At 42.7% G+C, this 25,578-nt stretch overlaps 1 protein-coding gene across 5 annotated transcripts in view; it reads right to left on the bottom strand.

The window, feature by feature from the left end:
- Nucleotides 1-4,095: 4,095 nt before the first annotated feature.
- Nucleotides 4,096-25,578, bottom strand: part of SYNPO2 (synaptopodin 2) — a 250,065-nt gene continuing 228,582 nt past the window's right edge. For all 5 annotated transcript variants that reach the window (XM_075543877.1, XM_075543873.1, XM_075543875.1 and 2 more), the window contains exon 5: nucleotides 4,096-7,834. In XM_075543877.1, the coding sequence (XP_075399992.1) occupies nucleotides 7,319-7,834 (516 nt within the window). In that variant the 3' untranslated portion in view covers nucleotides 4,096-7,318. The remainder of the gene's footprint in view (nucleotides 7,835-25,578) is intronic.

The following is a 25,578-nucleotide window of genomic DNA, read 5'->3' on the forward strand; positions in this document are numbered from 1 at the left end:
GTTATACAAAGGAAATGTTGGCTGGTCCTCCTGCATGTCTGTTGCTTGTTTCTTGGGTGACTAGCCAAGGAATTGAACTCTTCTTGTCCCAGGCTGCCTCTTAGCTACATACAGAGATAACTACCCCTCTCAGTGGAATGTTATATCCACTGTTTAAGGAGACCTGGTGACGAAGTGGCTACGTGGTGGGCAACTAGCCATGTAGTCAGCAGTTTGAGCCCACCAGCCACTCATTAGGAGAAAGATGATCTTTGTGTGCCTATTTCTCATTCTTAAACTCGTAGTGGCTCAACAACACCAAAAAAATAAAGCAGTTGCAGCACACACCGACACAAAAATAAGAAAATGGAAAAGAAAATGTCACTCTCCTTTGTTGTTGCTGTTAGCAGCCTTTGAGTCAGTTGGCAACTGGTTTTGAGTTGTCTTCAATAGCATCTCACTTGGGTGTCATAGTAATGAGAGTCTTGGATAATTTTTTGCACTCTGTTTGATCACCTTTCTTTGGAAGGGGCACACATATAGATCTCTTCCACTGGGTTGCCCAGGAGGCTGTCTTCCAAATTTCTCGGCATAGATTAGTGCGTGTTTCCAATACTGCACCAGATTTTTGAAAAATTTCAACTGTTATTCTATTAATTTCTGGGAACTTGCTTTTCAATACTTTGAGTGCAGCTTGAACTTCTTTCTGTAATACTATCAACTCTCGATCACATGTTTGTGACCTCCGAGTGAGTATAGTTGGGAAAAGTCAAGCAGGGTTAGAAGAAGAAGAATGAGGCATCAGCGTTGCAGGAAGGCTTATTGACAGCCTGCGATGTGCAGCCCACACAACCTTGCCTGAAAGTGAGGAGTAATTGAAGCACTTACTGATGCATTTCCGGGATTGCAGCTTTCAGTTTGGATTACAATCCAATGGAAAGAAACAAAGATCCTCACAAATGGACCAACAGGTAGCATCATGATAGAGAAAAGATTGAAGTTGTCAAGGAGTTTGTCTTGCTTGGTCCATAATCAGTGTTCATGGAAGCCGCAGTCAAAAGCTCAAAAGATTTTTTGCATTAAATCTGCCTCAGAAGACTTCTTCACAGTATTGAAAAGCAAGGATGCTACCCTGAGGACTAACATGTGCCTGATCCAAGCCATGGCACTTTCAATTGCCTCATGCATGTGAAAGTTAGACATTGAAGAAGGAAGACAGAAGAATCGATATATTTGAATTGTGGTGCTGGAGAAGATTATTGACAGTTCCATGAACTACCAAAAGAACAGACAAATCTGTCTTAGAAGATGCAGAACCAGAATGCTCCTTGGAAGCAAGGGTGGAAAGACTTAGTTTCATGTTGGACTTAGTTGGACATGTTGCCAGGAGGGACCAGGGCCTGGGCAAGGGCATCATGCTTGGTAAAAATAGAGAAGCAGTGAAAAAGGGAAAGTTCCTCTGCGAGACGGACGGACACAGTGGCTGCACAATGGGCTCAGGCATAGGAACCACTGTGAGGATGGTGTGGGACCAGGCAGTGTTTCATTCTGCTGGGCAGAGTCACTATGGGTCAGAATTGACTCAATGGCACCTAACAACAACAATAATCATATGGTTGAACATTGACCAATTCTTTTTGCTACCCTGACTCTGTACTTCTTCATATTTTGTGTTTTCTGCAAAAATGATGTTTTCAATGTTTGCACTTAATATTTTGCTTTCACTATTGCAACTCAAGGCTTGATTTTTTTCTTTAGTTCTTTCATACTGAACTACACCACGTGTGTTCTACCTTTTAGATTTTCTAACTCCAATTCTTTGCACCTTTAATTACATTACTTTGTTTTTTTTATTTTATGCATTCTTTGACATGTCCAGTTCAGTTATTTTACTTAATAATGTCTTCCAATTCATTTAGTTACTCTACATCTAAAGGCATGCTTTGGAATCTCTTCTGACACCCATTTTGCTTGGTTCTTTTTTCTTGTCTTTTTAATGGCCCTTTGCTTTCTTCTTGTAGATACTCTTGATGGCATCTCACAACTTGTTCTCAGTTGTTAGTGTGTGGCATGTGTGAAAACTCTCCTTGAGAAGAGGTCATGGTGGTGTAGAAGGTGACATTTGGGCTGCTAGCTGGAAGGTCATGGGGTTGAGACCTCCACAGGTGCTCCAGGGGAGAAAGATGAAATTTCTACTTTCCTAATAGGTTACAATCTCAGAAACCCACAGGGGCAGTTCTATCTATTCCATAGGTCATTATGAGTCAGCATCAACTCAATGACCATGAGTTTGTGTTTTATTATTGAGATCATCTCTAAATTTACATGAGGTATACTCAAGACCCTGTTATGGCTTTCTTGGGTTATCTTAATTTTCTTTAGCTTCACCTTGAACTTGCATATGAGCTATTGAAGGTCTGTTCCAAAGTCAGTCATTGGGCTTGTTTTAAGGGATGATGGTGTGTTCCTCCACTGTCTCATTTTTCAGATGTAGTCAACTTATTTCCTGGGAATTCCATCTGGTTCATGTGTATATATAGCTACCATCCACATTGTTGAAAAATAAGATATTTACACTAAATGGATTATTCATCTTGAACATTCTGTCATGGTATATCTGCTGATCTATAACTAGCCATCAATACGATTACACAACTAGATCAATAAGCAACATTATTAGAAAGAGAAAAATATAAAAGTTATCAAGGATTTTATTTCTCTTGGATCCACAATCAATGCTTGTGGATATAGCAGTCAAGAAATCAAATGATGTATTATTACATTGAGTAGATCTTCTGAAAAGGACACCTTTAAAGTGTTAAAAAGCAAAGGTGTCACTCAGAGGAGTAAGGGGCACTTGACCAAGCCATGATATTTTCAATGGCCTTGAATGCATTCAGAAGCAAGGCAACGAATAGGGATGGCTGTAGAAGACACTGACACTGTGATTGTGTGGTTGGGGAAGAGTTCTGGAACATACCATGGACTTTCAAAGGACAAACAAATGTATCTGGGAAGAAGGGCAGCCAGATGGTCCTTAGAAGTGAGGATGGGGAGACTTTATCTCACATACTTTGGGCTTCTTATCAGGAGGGATCAGTCCCTGAAGAACGCTGTCCTTGGTAAAACAGCATATCTGTGAATAAGATGGAGACCCTCAAGGAGATAGTTGGCATAGCGGCTACAACAATAAGTCCAAACTTAGTAATGGATCTGAGGATGATTCAGGACCAGGTAATGTTTCGTTTTGTTGTATGTAAGATCACTATAGGTTGGAACTGACTCACAGTATAGCGCTATTTTTTTTCCGTGTCATTTTAATCTTTAAAACAGTACTCCTTTTTGAAGTATACTCTTAAGAGCTGACCATTTTTAAAAGTGCTTCTTATATCAGAATTTCAAAAACAGAGACTTAAAAAGAGATTTATTTTAAGAGTCAAATAGCGAATTCTGCATGTTACAGAGAAAACGGCCTGTCAATTGATCAAGGGGAATACATTTCAGTTGATATTTTTAATGTTGAGTGGACAGAACCGAAGTCACCTTATCTTGTTAAATTTCATTTCAGCAGCCACTGTCATGGACTTAGTCCTGTCTCAAGGCAACCCATGTGTGTAAATATGCCAGATTACAATGAGGGCTTCTTTTACAGAGGCCAGTTTGGGAACAGCCCAAAGAAGACAAGTAATTAGAGGTACTAGAATGACAAGCATAGGAGGTGAAAGTGAGAATTCAGAGTGTTTTAAACATTCAACCTCCATATTTTCAAGTCATAGTTCCATTGGCTGAACTCAATTTTAGGATTAATTTCACTATGCCTTAATTGGAAGAATTAATAAAGAATCATTTTAAAATATGAGAAAATCCCAAACTTCTTCACTTCACTGTGACATAATCTTATGTCTAAGTAAGTAACCAAGAATGTTTTTAAGCGTTGCAGCTAAAATGTTGCCATTCAGCATGGAATGCTTGTGATGCATCTGAAGGAGGACGCCATGGAAATATGTGGTAGATAAGAGTAGGTCTTTTGGCAGGAGTGTGTGAAGAATCATTCAAAATAATAATTTATTTATTTTAAAACAATTTTTATAAGGAAAAATCAAAAGGCTCTTTACCTTGGATTTCAAATTATTTTATTACTAATACAAGTTTGGTTTTTCTTAGGCACCTTTCAAATACAGTCTTTTGGGATGAACATGGGTGGAAATGTCACTCTGATTGGCAAAAGAACATCATCCCTCTCCTCCCCCCTTCTTTTTAATAGGAAGATGTGGCAAGTACAGAGACTAATACTTTGAAGAGACACAATGTGAAAAGCCACATTCTCTGAAAAATCAATTCCTCCAAAGTTATAACTAAGCCTCTTTATTCAAAGTTTCAATTCTTAAAGATACACACGAGTCTATATGTAGTTTACATATATATGTTTATGAGTCAAACTAACCATGCATACATATGGTGCTATCCATTGCCAGAGAGCTGATTCTGACTTACGGGATGCCTCCCTGTGTGCAGAGTGGAGCTTCTCTTTAAGGCTTTCAACACGGTGACCGTTCAGAATCAGGTGCCTGTCTCCCAAGGCCCCTCTGGGTGGGTTTGATCTGCTAACCTTTAGACTAATAGTCAAGCACATCACTATCTGTGCCACACAAAGATTCATACTTTTTATTAAAGTAACTAAGTACATATATTCTTGATATCTAATAAGGTAGCCATTTCCACTATAGGTTACGGTGCAAGAACATGAAAGAGACCCATTCAAAGAGAGATAAATAAGATAGAACCTGTGCATTTATAAGACTTAAAGTACAAGACAGAATTGAAAGTATCTTAATAAGGAAAAGTTCATACACATGCAATGATTTTGTGTTGTGAAGCCAATATGATATGGCAGGTGTCCTCTCAGTGTATCTAGGACTAACGTACTGGACTTTTAGGGACTACTTATTCATCTACAGTGAAACAGAAACTGTTTCTGTCCACGTGACTCCTACTAGCACAACATTTCTTTCAACCAAGGTGACATGCACTTGTAAAGCAACAGCGTTTCCCTAAACAGGCGATTATTTGAAATATGAGTCCAGTCAAATTAATTTCATTTTTGTGAGAACAATAATTTCTAGAGCTTCCCATCCATGACAACCATATCTCAGGGAGGTAGATATCCTGTCTCAATCATTAGCATTAATGGAAGCAATCTAACTCTTTTCATTTCAATGCAGAAAGAGTTAAATACCCATGCTGCACTTTGTAAAGATTTGATAATGGCACGTCTGCTTTCAGAACAATCTGTGGACTCCCCGAAGCATCCACTCTCGTTTAAATTTTAATTTCCAGGGGTCAAATAAGATTGTACAACTTTCCTATACTGTCTTTCTCTAGGTAGTGATAGCATATTTCAAATTCAATAAATTTGGTCTAGTGCCTACAAAGACAACAGCCTGTTTTACCATAGCAATATTTAAGGTAACTATGTCTGCTTTTCTCTATTTTGAGTTTCATGAAAGTTTCAGTGAATAATATAATGTACATCAAGTGATGAAAATAACTGCCAGCACCCACAAAATAAGCTATGATCTCAACAGGCATAGTTTTTTTTGTACTAAATCCCTCATACATTAAAATATTCAATGATTATGTCTTATGATTTGAGGGAATTTACATTGTATTAAAGTAACTTTAAAATCTCATGTTGACCCATAGTCATCATTTCTTTTCTCCATAAATGAGGAATTGGAGAGGCGGGAGGGCGAAAAAATGAGCACTTGATCTTGTACTCCCCTCAGTAATAGAACTAACTTTCATGTCTCAAGTTGTTTTTTATTTCCAGGATGAAGGAAATCTTTAGAGCCTGTTTTTTATTTTTTCTTTAGTTTTATTCTTTGAAAGAAATCATCACAATGAAAAGTTCCAGAATTAAAATGTGAAGCAAAGCAAAAATATGCATATCTTAACACTAGCAAAGTTTTTAATCCTCAAGTTGTTTTTTCTTGTAAAATATTCCCAGTATTTGCTTAGGGTGTAAAATCTTTGAATTCCCTTGTATCTAACTCTTTGTGGGCGTGGGAACAAGGAGCACATAGTTGTGCATGACTTGTTTCTTGGTTATGCTAAGGAGGCATGGGGCATGGGGTTGATAAAGCAGCTGTTTCACTTCCTTTCAACCTCTTAATGATGGCTTTCTAGAGAAGCCCCACTAGGTGTGTAGGCTTCTGTGGCATGTTTTCTAAAGCTATATGAAAGGCCGGGGCCAACAGTTGCACAATTGCAAACACATCCGTCTGCCACTTCCTTGAATCCATTAATAGTTTTTCCCTTCACATCAACCCTGACTCCATTTAACACGTGACACAAACCTGCTGCCCAACAATTTCCTTTAAGACCTTTAATGACACATTAGTGACACCAATTACCTAATACACTCCTAAACTGAATCTGATATTTAGAAGATGAGCAATCAAATTTAACAATGCATCAAACATCATTCTACTGATGACAGAATCTTGGATTATCAGGGCTGCGAAGGACCTGTGAGATAGATAATCCAATTTTCTCATTTGATAATGGAGGACGTCTGAGCCCAGAATTTATTTCTGTCTTAAACTAAAACCAAACCCTGCCAACCCCATTGCTATCCCGCCTATTTCAACTCAAAGCAATCCTTCAGGATAGAATAGAACTTCCCGACAGGATTTCCAAGGCTGGATGTGATCATGATGAGTCACAAAGATGAGTTGGAATTACAGACCTCTGGTTGGCAGCCAAGGGGCTGCCCGCTGTGCCACCAGGGCTCCTGACTTTTAATAGATTCAGAATAAAATCTAAACTGAAATCTCACTACTGCTCACACAGTACACAAAAGCTCTCATCTCAAAAGCCCTTCTGAAATTTGCAGTTATTTTATTCTCTACATTGTTTCTTCCTGAGAACGCTAATATTCAATTTCTTTTTTGAAAAGTCAGATCGTAATTAGGTTATTTTTAATGTTTCATAAAAATTCTTAAAATAACACCAAGGAAATTCCTTTCTATTTAATAATTATTCATTGACTTACTCCTATTGAAAACTCCTAAGTGTTAGCAAAACAACACACACACACACAATGAAGGCTTTTTCTTCTAGGAGACCTCTGTGAATCTGCACACAAGGAAGTGATTCACACTCATGTGTTTGTACACTAAATGCTATCTCTCTCTTTCTCTCTAGATAGTTCAGAAAAATGACTTTAAGAACAAGCCAAGACCAAAAAGTGAATCTATTAGAGAAATGAAAAATCCTTCCCAGGAGCATTTCTGGCTGTCCCTGTGATAGGTGGCACAATCGGGTTCTTCTCACACGCTCATGTTTGGCGCCTCCATCCCCTTGGATGTGGGTTATAATTGCAATCGGTTCCTGACAAGCAGTAATCCGATCTGGTTTCCATGGACATTATCTCAGAATCATTTCTGGAAGCCTGCCTATAATATGCATATGGTAACTGTGAACCATACTGGGAGCTGGCGGACATGCTACTATAGGGGGCGGATGTGATGCCGAACTCTTCCCTTCTAGATGAGCTCGCGTCGGTCTTCTGGGCATGAGGAACATAAGACACTCTGTCTTTCCAATTCTCCGATGGCCCTGAGAGCACCTTCCTCCGAGCTGCTGCCACAATGGACTCCTGCATGTGTCTATGTCTGAAGGCATCATCTACTAGGCCAAGAGGAGACTTTGCTGCTGCTTCCCAAGGACTTAGTCTCTTGTTTGCTTTCTCTAGCCCATCAGCTGGTTTATCAGGCTGGCACATCCAAGGAGGTACAGGAGAGACACTGGGTGGGATTGCTCTTCCAGGAAGAGAAAGGGATTGCCCTCTGGCCTAGGAAAAGAAAAGAACAGGTTACTAGAGCACGTGTATTTTCATTTGCTTCTCTTCCTGTCATCCGGAAACAGTCCCAGCATTTTGGGTAGTGCAAACAATCCACGTGCTTGGCTGTTAACCAGAGGGTGGAGGTTCAAGTCTACCTAGAGGTGCCTAGAAGGAAAGCCTGGCAATCTCGCCCCAAAGAAGCATTCACTGAAACCCCCACAGAGCACAGTCATAAGCGGACGCATCCAGGGTTGCCAGGAGTTAGAGATGACATGATGACGGCCCTACAGTGCTTAGTTGCAGCGCTAGATAGGACAGGTTGGCTTGGGGCATCATTAGCTCTGGGTTACCACCTGGCCCTCGCTTCGATGTCCTTGGTGCTCCACTTGGTGCAACCATAATTTCTTTTGCAAGGTCTTCCTTATGCATCACCACCATGACAGGGGCCCTGACATCATACTTCTATCGATGTCCGACATGTTCTTGACTACATCCGCAGCGCCACCTTATTTCACCTGATGCTTATTCTACTTTATTCTACTCTGTTGTCCTCGTACAAAATGAACAAGACATATTGATAATCCTAGAAACAGACCATAAACTACTGAGCTTTTTACTTTTTTTCTATTCCCTTTTGGTCTACTGAGTATAGCAAAGGCAAATTAAAAAACAAAAAAACTCTATGCATGTGTAAATAGTATCACATCCGGCCCCTCACTTCATGGCATGGCTAGGCTCTGAGATCAGGTCATTAGGTGGAAATCGACATTACATGAAAATAGAGAATGACCACATCAGATCCCGAAATAGAAGAAAACTGCATCATTCCATAGCTGGCCAATCACACAATTGCATAACTTCCAAACTACATCATTACTCAACTGCCAAATTGCACCATTACATAACTGTCCAACCACTGAGAACTAAGGCCAAGCCAAGTTGACGTCAGCATCACAGACATTGTTACTCTGGCCTCACACCTCGCTTCTCACTACTGCCAGGCATGCATTTGAATGTGCAAAATGACTGGGTGGGAGATTTTTTTCTCACTGTTGTTTCCCGTGTTAAACGTCAGAGAATGAGAATAAGTAAGTGAGATGTAAAGGTCCCCGAGTTAGCGAACGAATGAATGGCTTGTAGGTCTCCTTCCCCCTCAAAACCTATTGATCTTGATGACAGCCTTCTGAATCTTTGTTCTTTAAGGGTGCTTCATGGCCCATGTCTGAGCAGAAACCCTCCTGCCACTGGTATCATTTGAGTACTGTTTCATTTTAAGGGTATACATGCCTTATTTCCTTGAGGATTTGTATCCCTGCAGCAATATCTTTATGCATGCTAAATATTCCACTTGCCTAATATATAGGAATCTGATTTATTGAAGCTCCTCCACATATTCTCTCTTGTTACCTCCGCAGCATTTTCATGGACCTTGGTGACTGGTTAACGATTTTATTTTTTCAAAAATTGCCTTTCACATTGTCTTAGAACAATCCCCTGACTAAAAAGTAGCGCAGTTTCACTAAGAGGAAATGAACCAACAAATCGAAAGCTCGTCTATTTTGTTTCCCAAACAAAAGGCATTGCCATGCTTAAGACGGTGCTCAGCTTGTACACAGAGTTTCAAGAGCTTTGTTCCTTCCCTTTTGGTCAAGATCTTAACTTTACAGTAAACAGCAACAATTGAATTGTGTCAAAATCTCTCTGATTCAGACATTTTGTTTCTTGTTAAGCACACACAGAGGCTGCATGGGAATAGCAAAGCAAGTTGCTATGACTAATGTGCATCAGAGTAGACGGGTGCTGCATAGGGTTTTCACGGCTTGGGGAAGGTGGGGGAGGGAAGGAGGGAATGGAATAGATCACCAGGCCTTTCTTCTGAGGTGTTTCTGCGTGAACTCAATCCGCCCTCCAACGTTTTGGTTAGCAGCTGAGCATGTTAGCCATATTAAGCCCTCAGGAGCTGCATATAAAAACAAGGAAGGGTATTGAGGTAATGGAGAGAGGGTGGGGAGAGGGTCTAATGCAATGTATAATTCTTTCTGTTTAACCATTAAAATTGTAGAGATAATGATTGACTCCTAGACACAGCTTTTCATGAATCACTTGGCTTTACCCTAAACTACTAATAAACCCTTGTCACTGTGTACTGGGGAGAACAAAGGCCTCACTACAAGTCACCCTTGGGAGACTTGGTCTCTGTTGCACAGTCTTGATGTGTTGGTGTCCTTCATTCACTTGCCGCACTTTCCCCGAGGCTTTTGTGTTCCCAGGCACACTGTGCTAGACTCAAAGAGGACAACCATGAAGCTTCCTCTCGGGCCTCTGCAATGCGACCATACGTTCAGGTTTGCAGTGAGCAGTCAGTTCAATGTCAAGCGTGAGGATGGAGAAAGGTGCGGATTTTTTTGGACAGGAAAAAAATCAGACCTTTCTAAACTATGAGAAGTTGTCTTAGTTATCTCATGTCGTTATCACAGAAATACCACATGTGGTGACTTTTAACAAACAGGAATTTATTTGACTACAATTTAGCGGGCTAGAAGTCTAAAGTCTGGTGCTAGCTCTAGGGGAAGGGAGCCTTGGTGACATAGTGCTTCTGTATTGCATTGCTGACTGCGTGACCAGCAGCAGTTCCAAACCACGGGTCACCCTGGGGGGGTGGGGGTGGGGGGGAGATAAAGCTTCCTAATCTCATAAAGATGTGCAGTCTTAGACACCCACAGGGGCAGTTCTACCTCTTCCTATGGGGTCGCCATGAGTCAGAATTGATACTCGATGGCAGTGAGTTTGATTTGGGTTTGGCTTTGGTTTGGGGGGAAGCCAGGCTATTTGCTGGTCTGTCATCTATCTTACTCCCTCTCCCCTTCCTAGTTTGCTGGCTTGGTCTCTTTTATATCTCAAAATAAATGGACATAAGCTATGCCCTGCATGAATTCTATCTCACTGATAGACAAAGACAGCCCATTTCCAAATGGAATTGTGATCACACGCATAGAGGTTAGGGTTCCAGCACACATGTTGAGGGGAAATAACTCAATCCTTAACACAAGTGTTAAGTACCATAAAGAGAAATGTAACTCCTGCCTCCTGATGTTAATGTCTAACTTTCTCTTTTGTCCATGGAGCCCTGGTGGCATAGTGGTTATAAGTGGAACTGCTAACTGCAAGGTCAGCAGTTCAAACCCACTCTGCAGGAGAAAGATGAGACTGTCTACTCCCACAAAGAGTCTTGGGAACTCTCAGGGGGTGATTATACCCTGTCCTACAGCATCGCTATGAACAACAGATCAAGTGGATGGCACTGAATAAGTTTTCCCTTTTGCTCATCTCTATAAATAAAGAGAAGAGAGAAGGAGCCCCATGTTATTTATTTAAACATTAGATAGTCAACATCAGGGTCTGTGATTTGAATCCACTAATAACTCCATGGAAGAAAGATCTGGCAAACTGAGCCTGTAAAAATTTACAGCCTGATCCAATACGACTGCTGAAGACAAATGGGTGTAAACAAATGTGGTCAAGAAAGCTGATGGTGCCTGGCTATCAAAAGATAACATTTAGGGTCTTAAAGACTTGAAGGTAAACAAGCAACCATCTAGCTCAGAAGCAACAAAGCCCACATGGAAGAAGCACACCAACCTTTGTGACCACGAGGTGCCAAACGGATCAGGTATCAGGCATCAAAGAACAAAAAAATCATATCATTGTTAATGACGGGGGGTGTGGGGGGTGGGACCCAATGGCCATCTGTGGGCAACTGGACATCCCCTTACGGAAGGGTCACAGAAAGAAGATGAGAAAGTCAGGTTGCAGTGTGGCAACGATGAAACATACAATTTTCCTCTAGTTCCTAAATGCTTTCTCCCCACCCACCCCTAACTATCACGATCCCAATTCTACCTTACAAATCTGGCTAGACCAGAGGATGTACACTGGTACAGACAGGAACTGGAAACACAGGGAATCAAGAACAGATAACCCCTTCAGGACCAGTGGTGAGAGTGGCGGTACAGAAAGGGTGGAGGGAGGGTGGGATGGAAAGGGGAAACTGATTAAAGGGATCTACATATAACCTCTGATTAAAGGGATCTACATATAACCTCCTCCCTGGGGAACAGACAACAGAAAAGTGGATGACGGGAGACGTTAGACAGTGTAAGATATGACAAAATAATAATTTAGAAAAAATGAGGAGCTGATGCCAGGGGCTTAAGTAGAAAACAAATGTTTTGAGAATGATAAAGGCAATGAATGTAAAATTATGCTTTATAAAATTGATGCATGTATGGATTGTGATAAGAGTTGTATGAGCCCCCAATAAAATGATTTAAAAAAAAAGAAGGCAACAACAACAAAAAAGAAATTATCTACCCAAAGCAACAACAAAATTATAGACTGGGATACACTATTGGGTAGTTCTACTCTGTCCTATAGGAGTTCTATGAGTTGGAATTGACCGCATGGCACACACTTAGAGCAACAAGAAAGAAAGAAACAAGAACATTGGTTCCTGGACTCAGAGGGACAGCTTTCAGAATCCATTGACATCTGCGTTCTGTGGTCTGAACAGATGTAGTTCCTCAGGGCCTGCTTTTGTCAGTGCTTTGAAACAACCGAGAAGGTAGTAAAAGATAAAGGGACCCAAGACTCTCTAGGATTATAGGAGTATCTGCACAGTTGACCCATAACTGGAAAAGTCATAATGAACACTCAACTTGGACCCCTTCAGGAGTGTATGACTGCATGTGCTCCCGTGCAAGGCAATCAGCACCTGGGATAACTGATAGATATTCATTCTCTGATAAATCTCTCATTGGTTTCATTTGAAAGCCTCCAGAACACCTGGAATTTAAGGGAAATTAGAGAATTCAGAAAACATTGCCCAGTGATCAAAAGGAACCGTGTGAAATGCACAGCAGAGTTTCAAATTCTCACTGGAATCCAGATTCCAGATCCATGTGGGCTGGATAACCCCCCGAGACTATTGTCCTGATATAATCTTCAAACTTTAAACTTCAAGCCAAAATCATCCCCGGAGTCTTCTTTGAGTCCCTAAATAGCTTATTTTAATGAGTAAAGAATGTCCACTCTTAGCAGCGTGCTTTTAAAAAGGATGATCTATATCAGATCAACTTGGTGACATAAAGGTGGAATGCATACAAGGTGCATAAAGGGTGGAATGGAAAGCTTTGGGTGTAGGAGCTGAAGAAAGATGGCAGTAGAATAATGTGGAAATAAAAAATGGTAGACAACTTGAATAATGAACACAACCTTCAGACTGTAGCCCATGTCACTGGCTTGTACCGATAGCATTTGTTGAAAGGATGTCTTTGACTGTGTATACAGTCACCAAAAAAACTTAAAGACAACAACAACAACAATTGAAGCAACTAAAATAAAATTCTCTGCCATCGAGTCAATTCTGACTCACAGCACCTTATAGGACAGGGTGGAACTGCCTCTGTGGGTTTCAGAGCCTGTAATTCTTTACAAGACTAGAAGCCTCCTCTTCCTCCCAAGAAGCAACTGGCGGGGGGGTTTCCAACTGCCAGCCTCATGGTGAGCAGCCCCACGCATCAACATTACCCCACCAGAGCTCCTTTGTGAGGCAAAGACACCCTAAAAGTAAAAATAAGTAAATAGCAAGTTAAGTTAAAAACAAACAAGTAAATAAAAGCCAACAAGTCTGGTGAAGCGTATGCCACTATGGTAATATCGGTGATATGGAAGGGCAGATTTCTCGACAAACAAAATGGTTATTGCTCTTCAATGTAGGCCTGAGACTACCAAACATGCCTTGAAGTCTGGCCATGTGCTACCAATAGAGGCTAAAAGCATAAATCAACTCAGGTTAGAGACTCAACTCTAACATAAATAAACTGTACTTCGGGTGCATGGTGGTTTCTGTTTGTGCTCAAAGTGCTGCAGGCCTCTGATCTTCCTGCCATCAGACCCCAATTTTAACACGTGTCCTCCAAGCAATTGGCATTATCTTCTTCATCGGTACTATTTCCTTCCGTCAGTCTGCCATTAATAAATAAAATGATAGTTGCTTAATACAAACTCAAGTCTTTCTCTACTTGGCTGGCTAAATGGAGCCATATGACATACTGTCAGCCAGAAATGACCAAAAACAAACAGCAAGCAAGCAAACTCATTGCATTCTCATTGCATTCTAATGGATTCTGACTCATAGTGATCCTGCAGGGCAGAGTAGAACTGCCCTCCCAACACACACACACACACACACACACACACACACACACGGTTTACAAGGTTGTTATGTTTACAGAAGCAAACTGCCGTATCTTTCTCCCACAGATTAGCTGGTGGAGTCAAACACCCATCCTTTCCATAATCAGTCAAGCACTTAACCAACACACTAATCTAACCCTCAAGAGCTAATCCACTTCCACGGAATGGATTCCGCCTGATATCAACCCTATAGGACAGAGTAGAACTGTATACCTAAGACTGTAAACCTTCAGTGGAGTAGACAGCCTCATCTTTCTCCTACAGAGTGCCTGGTGGTTTCGAACTGCTGACCTGTGGTCACTAGGACTCCTTCAAAGATGTTTCTGCTGCCTTGAAAATCACAGAAATTGTTTTTTTTAATATTTTGGAATGTCTGATGATAGAATCCAAGCCAAATGGGGTAATCATCACCATAGATTTATTATTATTATTAACAAATGAGTCAAAACTTTCAACATGAGACCATTTACCTTGACCAGTATGTTAACTGACAGTGTGCACGGTAGCCAACCAAATTCCTTCCTTGTGTCTTCTTCACTGCTATCAAGTCAATACAAACCCCTGTGGGTTTCTGAGATGATAAGTTTTTAGGGGAGTAGAAAACTTTCTCTCCCAAAGAGACTGCCAACCATGCAGATAGCCCAATGTGTAGCCACTACACCACCCAAGCACTACACCACCACCTTTAGCCCTTAAGCACCAGGGCCTGGCTCCTTCCAGCTTCTTTAAGATGCATTGAATTAAATAAGCTTCTGGATGAAGACTCCCACAGAGTCTTCGCAAATTCTCTGAGCTCCTGCTCACCCTTACAAGAGCCCTGCTCACCTCACGTTATTCAAACCAGTCTTGTGCTCCACTCCGGAAGCAACAAACACTATTCTCACTCAGTGTTGCAGCTGATCCCCCACCCCAACTGGAATCTGTGTGAGGAGAGTTGCCTTCCTCAGAGGAAACGTTGTGACCACTTTTTTCACCTGCTACCTGTGACACATGGCCCCTGTTTTGAGTGTGAGGGTGGGAAAGTAGACAGAAAATATGAATGCTTCTACTTGACTTGGCAGCATCACATTTTGCATTCTAGAGAATACTGGGAGCTTCCTTTTGATCTCCTTAGGAAAATATTATCTACCAACAGCGTTCAGGGAGAGGGACCACTAGCTTCTGTGAAGAGACCCCGAGACTGTGTCATTCAGCCTTCCCTTGTTCATGGGGTGTCATTGGTCCATAGGAAACCTTCATTTACCTGACGGTTCGACACCTTGCCGTTGACGTTTGCTAGTCCATCTTTCCCTCTCTGGATTTCTGGGAAGAACTCAGAAAGTGGTTCACTGACACCCCATCGAGTTCTCTATGCAGGTGCTTTGAAACTCTTCTTACTGAGCTTGAGGCTATGGGACAGCGACTCTTCCCTCCTCCACTCCAAACACATTCACTTAGTGATTTCCAAACTCCCAAATTCCTCCTCACAAAATCCGCCCTCCTTGCCATATTCTCAGTCCCTTTAATAACCCAGACCTGCCTGGGGCGTTCAAGAATTGTGAAATCAGTTTACTACCATTTTCTTTGGGAAGTTCGTGTTTTATGCTGGCATCTCACTTCAGCACACAGCATCTCTTATATGTGGGTCTTTGGGTCACGTGTCAACTCCAATATCTTGTTACATGGAATTATCATGTAACCAGTAGAATACAGAGCTCTTTGCTCTAGTTTTTCTTTTACAGGGAAATAACAGCTAAACACAGAATTAGAAGTGTTTTTCCCCCCTTCTCATAATTAAGGTCAAGTCATTTCTCTGATAATTTCAAATATTATGAAAGAGTTAAAAGACATCTGAGGCCTTGCTCTGGAGAAGGGGGATCACTTGTTATCAGGGCATCTTGATCACCTTTGCATTCTAGCAATTACGAATGTTTTATTGTGTCATAGTGGGTATGCATTGGGCTACTCACCCAAAGGTCAGCAGTTTGAACCCCAGCGCTCTGTGGGAGAAAGATGAGATTTTTCTACTCCTGTTAGGAGTTACCAACTCAGAAACACACAGGGCCAGTTCTCATGGGCACAGACGTGATGGCAGTGAGTTTGGATTTTGGTTATGTGGAGTCTTACATCGAACCAACCTTGCCTCTTATAACTTTGCCCCCAAGAGCCTGACATTTGCTTATGCTTCTATTCAGCAATTTCCCGATCTATTCCTTGCTCTTTGACATCCTTTGAACTTCTTCACCATGCTGTTTTCGGCCTTCTTATTTGGAACCGTGGGGAAATAATAGCTAATGTGTTCATTCACTTAAGTTTTCTGCATCCTTCTTCTGTCACTTTCTAGGTAAGACTCACACAGTCTACCTTTGAAGCTGGATGGACAGATGGACTAAACACATGCACTAGAAGCAAACCCACATCCTGACTGAAGGACAGTGTCGGCTGAAAGGCGGCATGGCTGAGAGTGCACACGGACCATTCCGTGTGTGACCAGTCAGAGCAGACTTTTAGAAGTGTTCAACCCATGAGTGTGCACTCCAATCTCCAGCCAGTCCGACAGAACGCTTGCATTAAAGGCTACGACGCTCCCCAGTCAACTCACAGATCACCAAGTGCTTTTCATGTTGTTTCTTTCATTCTTATAAACAGCTAAACACTATCATTTTCTTTTCTCTGGCTTCAGGAATAGGCAACATTAACCGATCACTTACTATGGGTCAGGCGGGGAGTGATAGTTGCTTTTCATGGGATATTCCATAGAATCCTCATGAACAGGTCTACAAAGCAGGGGCTATTGTTACCCCTGTCTTTCAGATCAAGGCAGTGAGATGGGAGCTAAGTAAGGAACTTCCTCCAGGGTAGAGGGTGAATGAAAGCTGCAGCGGCGATTTGAACCCAGGCAGCCTCTTACTCGAATTCTTTGTTGAATATTAAAGCACACTGTCAATGAAGATATTTTCAGAAATAGCTTTCTTTAAAAAGAAGACTTCCAATCCAACCAAAGTGAATAAGGAGATTTTATCAAATATTTTGGAGAGGTCATTTAGCTTAGGCTGAAGTTTGCATTCGTGAATACTGGCATCTTGGCATTTTCACCAGAGTGGCTAAGGGACCAGCATATAGGGAACACAAGACATGACATTGAGATATGTTTCCTCTACCCCAGCCTGAGACACACACTGCCCTGCTTCAGGTCAACTGCAGACTCCCGAGGGGCTGAGGGCCTTTCTCAGCTTAACATAAATCTTTGTTTATTCATGTCACATGCTTATTTAAGTTGACTTGCATTAAGTAAGATAAACCATGGTCTGTTAATGAAGCAGCTCAGCTCATTTCCTAGTTAAACCATCTAGCGACCAACATACCGGCAGGGATCACAACATTTAAAACGGGAGTATGCTTTGTGATTTATTTAGGCTAAAGAAGTAAACTCTAACTCAATATCAATAGTTCTGGAAGCCAAGGAAACAGAACATGATCTATGTTTTGAAATTAAATGATTTCATATGATAAACCTTGGAAGCCCCAAATTTCTCTTGGTCGGGTCCCTGATGACTTATGTATGGTGGAGAAAAAGTCTCTAATGGACAAATATTACTGCAGCTCCTGGGACTCCTTTCTCTCTGAGACGCACGGCTAATAAACAGTCATCCCCAACATAGACTCTACCACAGGCAGATCCCAGGGATCCAGGAAAAGCAAACCATAGCAAATAGCATTTCTTTTGCTTCTTGAATCAGCGATCAGAACTTGTGGAAAATGGAGGTCTCAAGGGGGCACGTGAGCAGAAGAAAGCACGCGGGCAGGACCTGGTGCTGGCTCGCCAGCTTCCCGGCTGCAGGTCACAATCCTCAGGGGACCTTCCTTGCTCCCTTTACCCCTCTCACATCAGCACCTCAATGCAGGCAGTATCCCACCACGCTCCCTGTCTCCACCGATGGCAGCCTGGGCCGCCGCTGGGATCTCCGAATTGCTTTTCCTGGCAGTCAGAGTTATTCTGCTTAAAATGTAAGTCAGGTTATGCCATTGGCTTAAACTGCTCCAACAGGCTCACCTTTTACAGAAGGGAAAGTCAAGGTTCTTTCATTGACCTACAGGCCTCCTCTTGCCTCACACCTCCCACCCTTTCACCTACAGCTTTCTCCTTCTCACTTTGCATTCAGGTCCCTTTGTGATTCCTTTAGCAAACTGGGCACTCAGCCTGGGGAGGGGGTCTCTATGCTTGCTGTCTGCCTCTGCTACAATGTAGTATTCTAGGCATCATAGTGACTTCCTATTTCATTTCCTTCAGGTCTTAGTTAGATAGGGTACCATTTGCTCCTACTTAGTAGTCCAGTGTGTAACCCGATATACCAGGAGGGCTCCTTGTAACCTAACACAGCCACCGAGTCAATGCTGACTCATAGAGACCTTGCAGGACAGGGTAGAACTGCCCCTGTGGGCTTCCGAGACTGTTTAACTGTTTACAGGAGTAGAATGGAAAGTCTCATCTTTCTTCCACAGAGTGGCAAATGGTTTTAAACTGTTGATCTTGCAGCTAGCATCTGAACACAACCACTATGCCACCAGCCCTCCTTGTACCTTCCAAACCAGCCTCACTTCTGTGGGGCCAATGCTATCTCAGAGCAACCCCCAGCGGGTTTCTGAGACTGTAACTGTGTACCAGAGTAGAAAGCCCAGTCTTTCTCCCACCGAGCTGCTGGTGGTTTTGAACTACCAACCATGAGAATCGCAGCCCAACTATAATACCAGGGCTCCCTCCATGCACCTTAGGACCTTTCACATGTGGGAGTACCCTCCTTCCCTCAAAATCCCCCAACTCCCTTCTCTGCTTTAATTCTTCCCTTAGACTTATAGCCATCGGGCATTATTTTTGTTTCTACCTCTCTCCACTCGACCTTAAGCGCAAGTGTAAGGACGTTTGTTTTATTCATGGAGACATCCCTAGAACCTAGACCAGTACCTGGCACCAGAACCACAGGGGCCCAGGAACTACTCGTTGAATGAATGAAAGATCGTTTCTATATCAAAATACTAAAAGGAGAAAATGTGGTTGGTGAGCTTCCTTTGAAACAACACATCGTTACGTGTTGCGGCGGGCGCACACAACCACATTTCTGCCACTCCCATATCCGCTCTACTCTGCATTCCAACGCATGTCTGACAGGTCAAGTTGAACTGATCCATATTTATGTTTGAAATATTTTTTTCCTTACACAGGTGGCAGGTTTCCTTAAACACGTCAAAGCCAATGAGGTGGGCCCAGGTCATTAGAAGGCAGAGAGTTTCAAACAGCTCGGAATCAGAGATGAAAGTTGCTTAGAACTTTACGCGTGGTTCACAAAGAAGGTATGCAGGTTTGAAGAGTAAGACCAAGGACGAAAAGCTAATGAGACGGGAACTAGTCAAGGCTGAAAAAAAAGAAAACTGGATGTGGATTTACTATTTCTCATGTGACAGGGAGCAGGAGTTAGGAAATGGCAGCCTCTCCTGACCAACCTCTGCGTGGCTTGCCAGTTGGTGCAGCGCCACGTGGGAAGACGTTTCCAAGGAGCAATCAGCAGTGGCCCTCGGTTCAGCTCCAGTGCATGTGTGTCGAAGCAGACCTGCGCCCCAAAGGCTGCTTGTCAGCAGTAGATCACCAAGCCTTTCTTTGAAGGCACCTCTGGGTGACTATGAACTTCCAGCCCTTCCGCTGTCAGCCAAGCACATGAACTGTCTGCACCCCTCGGGGATTCCCGCTGTCCAAAGATCTTTACATTTCAGACTTTCCAAGCTTCCCCAGAGGGTTTGAATACAATCAAGCTGGACGTTGGGGTGGAGGGGTGGGGCTGGGGTGAGGGAAGAAGATTTTTACGATCATTTCCATCCTAGTTCCATCTCTTGCTCATATTTTCAGGGCTTGACTTCAGACAGTGATTGTGGAGTTTTCCTTGATCAAGTGAGGATTTTAGAAATTCTAGGGCACAGAGGAGTGTCTGCTTCTTTAGGCAGTTGCTGGTGTTTTTGTTGTTGTTGCTAGGCACCATCGAGTCGGTTTTGACTCATAGGGACCACAACGAAACAAAACACCGCCTGGTCCTGTGCCATCCACACAACGGCTATTGTGCTGATGCCCACTGCTGCGGAGTCTGGGACAATCCCTGGGAGCGAGGGTCTCCCTGGGGCTCGCTGCCCCTCTACTTTCGGCAGAAGTACACAGTGCTACTTTGCCTGCCCAAACTAGGGCAGAGAATCAGGATGAATAACGATAAGCCCTCTGCTTGATTACAGATGTATGCCACACACATATGTACGCCATGTACCCCACACATTGCTTAACTGTGTCCTCGAATGAAATGAGATACGGCCTACGGTTAGAACTACTCATCTTGACTCTGTCGAGTAGACAACTAAGATTCACTTTAAGATGAGGGCCTATCCACTGAAAAAGATTGATTGAAAAAACATTAAAACCCATCTACATTATGTTTGGAACAAATCCCTTGTGAGACAAGATGCTGGTGGTGGGTGACGAAGGCAGGCAGCATGTCCCACTGAAAACAGTGGGAGCATGGAGTCAGATGGACCTGGGAGCTCGACTTCATCTCTTTTTACTTACATGCTTCCTTCCCAGCAGGTGTCACTTCCCTTTGGAGTAAAATAGAATCAACTTGGTGGCCACATCATGATTATGTATCAGAATGGCATGGTGTTTATTAGCAGAATGCCGTAAAGGAAGCATTCGCCGAGGCCACTCATTCCTGTTGCTGTAAGAAGAGACAGTGTGGCCCCCAAAAGGTGTCGTGGTGACCTGGCAGAACCTTTTGTTCAAGAGGCCTCATCCTAGGCTGGCTGCTGATTCAGGATAAAAATAGGAGGGAGCCTTGCCTTTGAAGTGGCTTTAACACTGCACGCCTTAGATACTGCTGTGCCAGCCACTGCCTCCCTTCTGCCACCTGAGTGAAAGCTGTGGGGTTGGCCGGACACCTCCCCACTGACTTCATTTCCCCACTGGGTCAGAGTGGACCAACATATATGCTGCTTCTGGGTACTGTTTTGACCTTCTGTTCATAAACTAACTAAATAAATAAAGGTGCAAACATTCATTTAAGGTCATAAAGTCTGAAGTTAAGGAATACCCTGTACATAGTCATCAGGATTGGAGGAAAGCTCATTAGCAACCTGGAGTAATCAAATGACTCAACCTAGCTTGCTGCCAGTCAAGAAGACTTGAAGCACTTACTGATGAAGGTCACAGACTGTAGCCTTCAGTGTAGATTACACATCAGTGCAAAGAAAACAAGCAAACATAAAAACCTTCACACAACGGGACCAATAGACAGCATCAGGATAAGCAGAGAAAAGATCTCACGTTGTCAAGAATTTCATTTGACTTGATTCGACTCTCAATGCTCATGAAAGCAGCAGCCAAGAAATCAAATGAACCGTTGCAAGGGGAACGTCTGCCGCCAACGACATCCTTAAATGCTAAAGAGCGCAGGTATGCCTTGGAGGACTAAGGTGTGCCTGGCCCAAACCACGATATTCCCATTGCCTCCACTGCATGTAGATGGGAAAATAGTGGATGTATTTGAACTATGATGTTGATGGAGAATATTGAATATTGCATGAATTGTCAGAAAAACAAACAAATCTGTCGTAGAAGTGCAGCTGAAATGTTCCTTAGAAGTGAGTGTGGCGAGACTCTGTCTCACGGATTCTGGGCACTATTAGCAGGGCTCCATCTCTGGCAAGGATGTGAGGTAAGAAAGGTGTTTCCCCAGCTTGTCACCTGCCTGTTAGCTCATCTTGTAGTCAGCTGCTCCCTGAGGGCTTTCAGCCATATATCAGCCATACATCAGCAATCAGTCTGTCCCACCCTAATTAGGGCCCACTCCCTGTTGATAAGGATAGTGGACCATTCCTTGAAGGAGAGTCTAGGGAAAAGGTCAAGCCCACTGGAGGAGGACCAGAGAATCTAGGATCTGCCCGTCTTGTCACATGTGTGCCCCTAGTATCTCCCCTTCCTATTGCGTGTACAGGCCTAAATCGCCCCCCTCCCATTGCTTGTATTGCTTATGGTACAATCCCTTCCTGTGACATATGTGGTTACCTATAATCGGGGGGCTTGCATGCCCCTAGGGATATATACGCTGTGATTGGAAATATATGCTCTCTCCTCCTCCCTCTCTCTGCACGGAGCTGGCTGCTGAGATCATGGCAGTCCTGGAGCTGAGCATGCTCCCATGAAATGTGTCTCATTCCTTTATTTTATCTTCTCTCCTACCTTTCCTATCTTCTATGACTTCACTGTGATCTTTACATATCATCACCGTACAATTTCCCTACAAACTCCATGATATTGTTAGGGGCTGGTTTACTCTAACATGAGGAGATCATGCTTAGTTAAATAGAGTCAGGAAAAGAGGACGACCTTCAACAAGATGGATGGACAGAGTGACTGTAACAATCGGCTCAGCCATAACAATTGGGAGGAAGCCACAGAGCTCATCATAAGTAGGAACTGACTGGATGGCCCCGAACAACAACACACTACTGTGGCCTCTTTCTTCTTAGAAGCAAGGATGACAAGAACCACTCAGAAACATAGAGCTTTTACTGTGCATCTGCCACAGTTCTCATTACTAGACACAAGTTAATACTTTTAACCCTCTTGGCATAGAAACTAAATAGCATATGCTTATACAGAGGAATGGGAGAATTGAAGCTATATGAGGTAATAATATTTTATTTACTCCAATGTGCTCCATCTGTTAGTGAAAAGAAATCACTATAGCCCTAAATGTAACCCTATCACCTTTATTTATACTCAGAAAAGAAGCGTATCATTCTACAAATTATAGCCTACAAAATAGTCCTACTAATATAGACTGCACTTCCTTTAAATAACTTGAATTATACTTTATTTATATTTTTAATTTTGGGGGGATTCTTAAGCATATTATTATCAAAGTGTTCTTTTGTTAGTTTTAAATAAAAATAAATCTTTAAACCCATTTCAAAATATTGTTGAAAAGAAGATTTTCCTCTCCTCAAAAGATTTAAAAGGCGAAAGAGCTATAGATGCTAAGCACAGGTAAAGGAAAATAATAGATATAAAATGATCATTATTTTATATATTTCTATTTTAAAAAGGTAATTTTACAATTAAAAAAGGATGTGGATCTGGTTTGAAATAAAAATTTGGCATTGTGGGGATTTACATAGAGAGAAAAATGTCAATGCTTGGCACATGGTAACCCATTGCCAGCAAGTCAATTCCAACCCACAGTGACCCCGTTGAGGGCTGCCAAGACTGTCAACTTGTGCAGGCGCACATCACCTTGCTTTCTTCATGAGGAGCAGCTGGTGGATTTGAGCCACTGACCTTGTACTTACCAGCCTAGTGCCTAACCCACAGCACCACCTTAACATATTATAAGAACTGGGCAAAAGAGAGGCACCATTCAGAACCCCAAACTAACTGCCATGTAATTGCCTCTGATCAAATGACCTTACGAACAGAGCAGAACAGGGTTTCTAAGGCTGTAAATCTTGATGAACGCAGACTGCCACAGCTTTATCTTGCAAGGCAACTGGGGTGTTCCAACAGCTGAGTAGCAGTGGAGTACTTACCCACGGAGCCGCCTTGGTGCCTTTAGAGTCACCATGAGGAGTATAAAATGAATTCCTGATTAACCTGGGACATATATCTTATTAGAATTCAAATTATGGTAAATTATAAAACCTGTTTAAAATGTGTGAATGGATTTACCTGTCGATAATAACTAAAGATTCTTTTCTAAAACAAATCCAAATAACCATCTCCTCCCTCTTAAATTCACCAAAGGATTAGCACTATGATTCTGATTTCACCTCTAGAAAGAAAATAGGGCCAACCATGATTCTTTCTAGATGATGTGCCTGCGACTTAAAAGCAGAGGGAGAATGATGAGGCGTTACACCCATGTAAAGATGAGTAACCTTGGAAACACACGTGGGCAGTTCTATTCTGTTCCATCACCGTCACTGAGTCGAGGCTGACTCACTGTGACCCCCAGTGGGATTCTGAGACTATAGCTGTTTAAGAATGTAGAAAGCCTTCCCTTTCTCCCGAGGAGCTGCTGGTGATTTTGAACTGCTAACCATGCGGATGACAGCCCCATATGTAACCACTACACCTTAGGGTCACTATGCGTGGGAATCAACGTGATGGATGTGAGCTTGGGTTACTTTTTAGATTTGAAGTCGAACTGATGCAATCCCTCAAAGGAGAACAGCGTCTGTGTCCCCAAATTTGTATCAGTTGAGATTTCAAGATCAAGGCTTCTTAAAAACGTAAAGGGATTTCTGACAGCATGACAAACTAGGTAGATGCTCCACTCAGATCCTCCAACCAAGACAAGAGAGAGCAAATGACACTGATATGGCGGTAATGCTGGGATCTCACGCTTCCGAGGAAAGGCAAGAGAAGTGGACGGACTAGAGCAGTGGTTCTCGACCTTCCTACTGCTACCACCCTTTCATACGGTTCCTCATGTTGTGGTGACCCCCAACCATACAATTACTTCTGTTGCTACTTCATCACTATAATTTTGCTACTGTTATGAATAGGGTGACCCCTGTGAAAGGGTCATTGGACCCCCAAAGGGGTCACAACCGACGGGTTGAGAACTGCTGGACTAGCGGAACCTGACAAAAACGAAGAGGAGGGGGAATTGTCAACTGACTTGACCGCCAAGGCCTCTTGAACTTTGGTAAATTGTCCAGACCACAGTCTGACGATGTAAACGCACACCAGTGGTTGGTGCTAAGAGAGACAGGATGCTCCTTTGTTCCCCATGTCCTCCTGGTGACCAGACATGTGGCCAGCTCTCCCCTCATCCAGCCAGCATTGGTAATCCCCTCAGCCCCTGCTTTGTCTACAGTCAGGCTCCTGTGCCCCACCAGAAGTATGTGAAGGAGCCATCCCTGGATGGACAAGAACTGGTATAACGAACCGCCCTGCCCCCAACAGCCCCTGGGACCCAGAGTTCTACTTCTAGATCAGGTGCACTGACCCCTGACATCACCTAGGCTGGCAGGACCTCTCTTTAGGAGCAGGTGCCCTCATCTCTCCTGCCCCCAGTTTTCACCTCTCGGTTACCTGTCTCTACCAAGTTCGCCCCTTTGTTTGCTCGTGTCACACTTTCCTCCACTCCCTTGTTGCTGTTGTTTCAATGCTTTCTTTCTTTTCTTCTGTTCTTTTATGTTTCACTTCCCTCTCCTTTTCCCTTTTCTCTTAGTTATTTTCCCCTTTACTTTAAAATAAAAAAAGTTACTAGCGAAGCATCCTTTTTCCAACAGCCCCAAGAATCACACCCCAGAAAATTGTCTCTTAAATATGACAGTGAAACTAGGATACTTCCAAAGAAGCAAAAACTAAAGGAATTTGTGAAAACGAGACCAACCTTACCATAAATACTAACGGAGGTTTCTCAGAAACAAACCCAACAATCGAAGACAACAACCTTAGGTGCACACACATGACCTCACAC

Source organism: Tenrec ecaudatus, chromosome 3 (assembly GCF_050624435.1).
Source record: "Tenrec ecaudatus isolate mTenEca1 chromosome 3, mTenEca1.hap1, whole genome shotgun sequence".
Classification (NCBI taxonomy): Eukaryota; Metazoa; Chordata; class Mammalia; order Afrosoricida; family Tenrecidae; genus Tenrec; species Tenrec ecaudatus.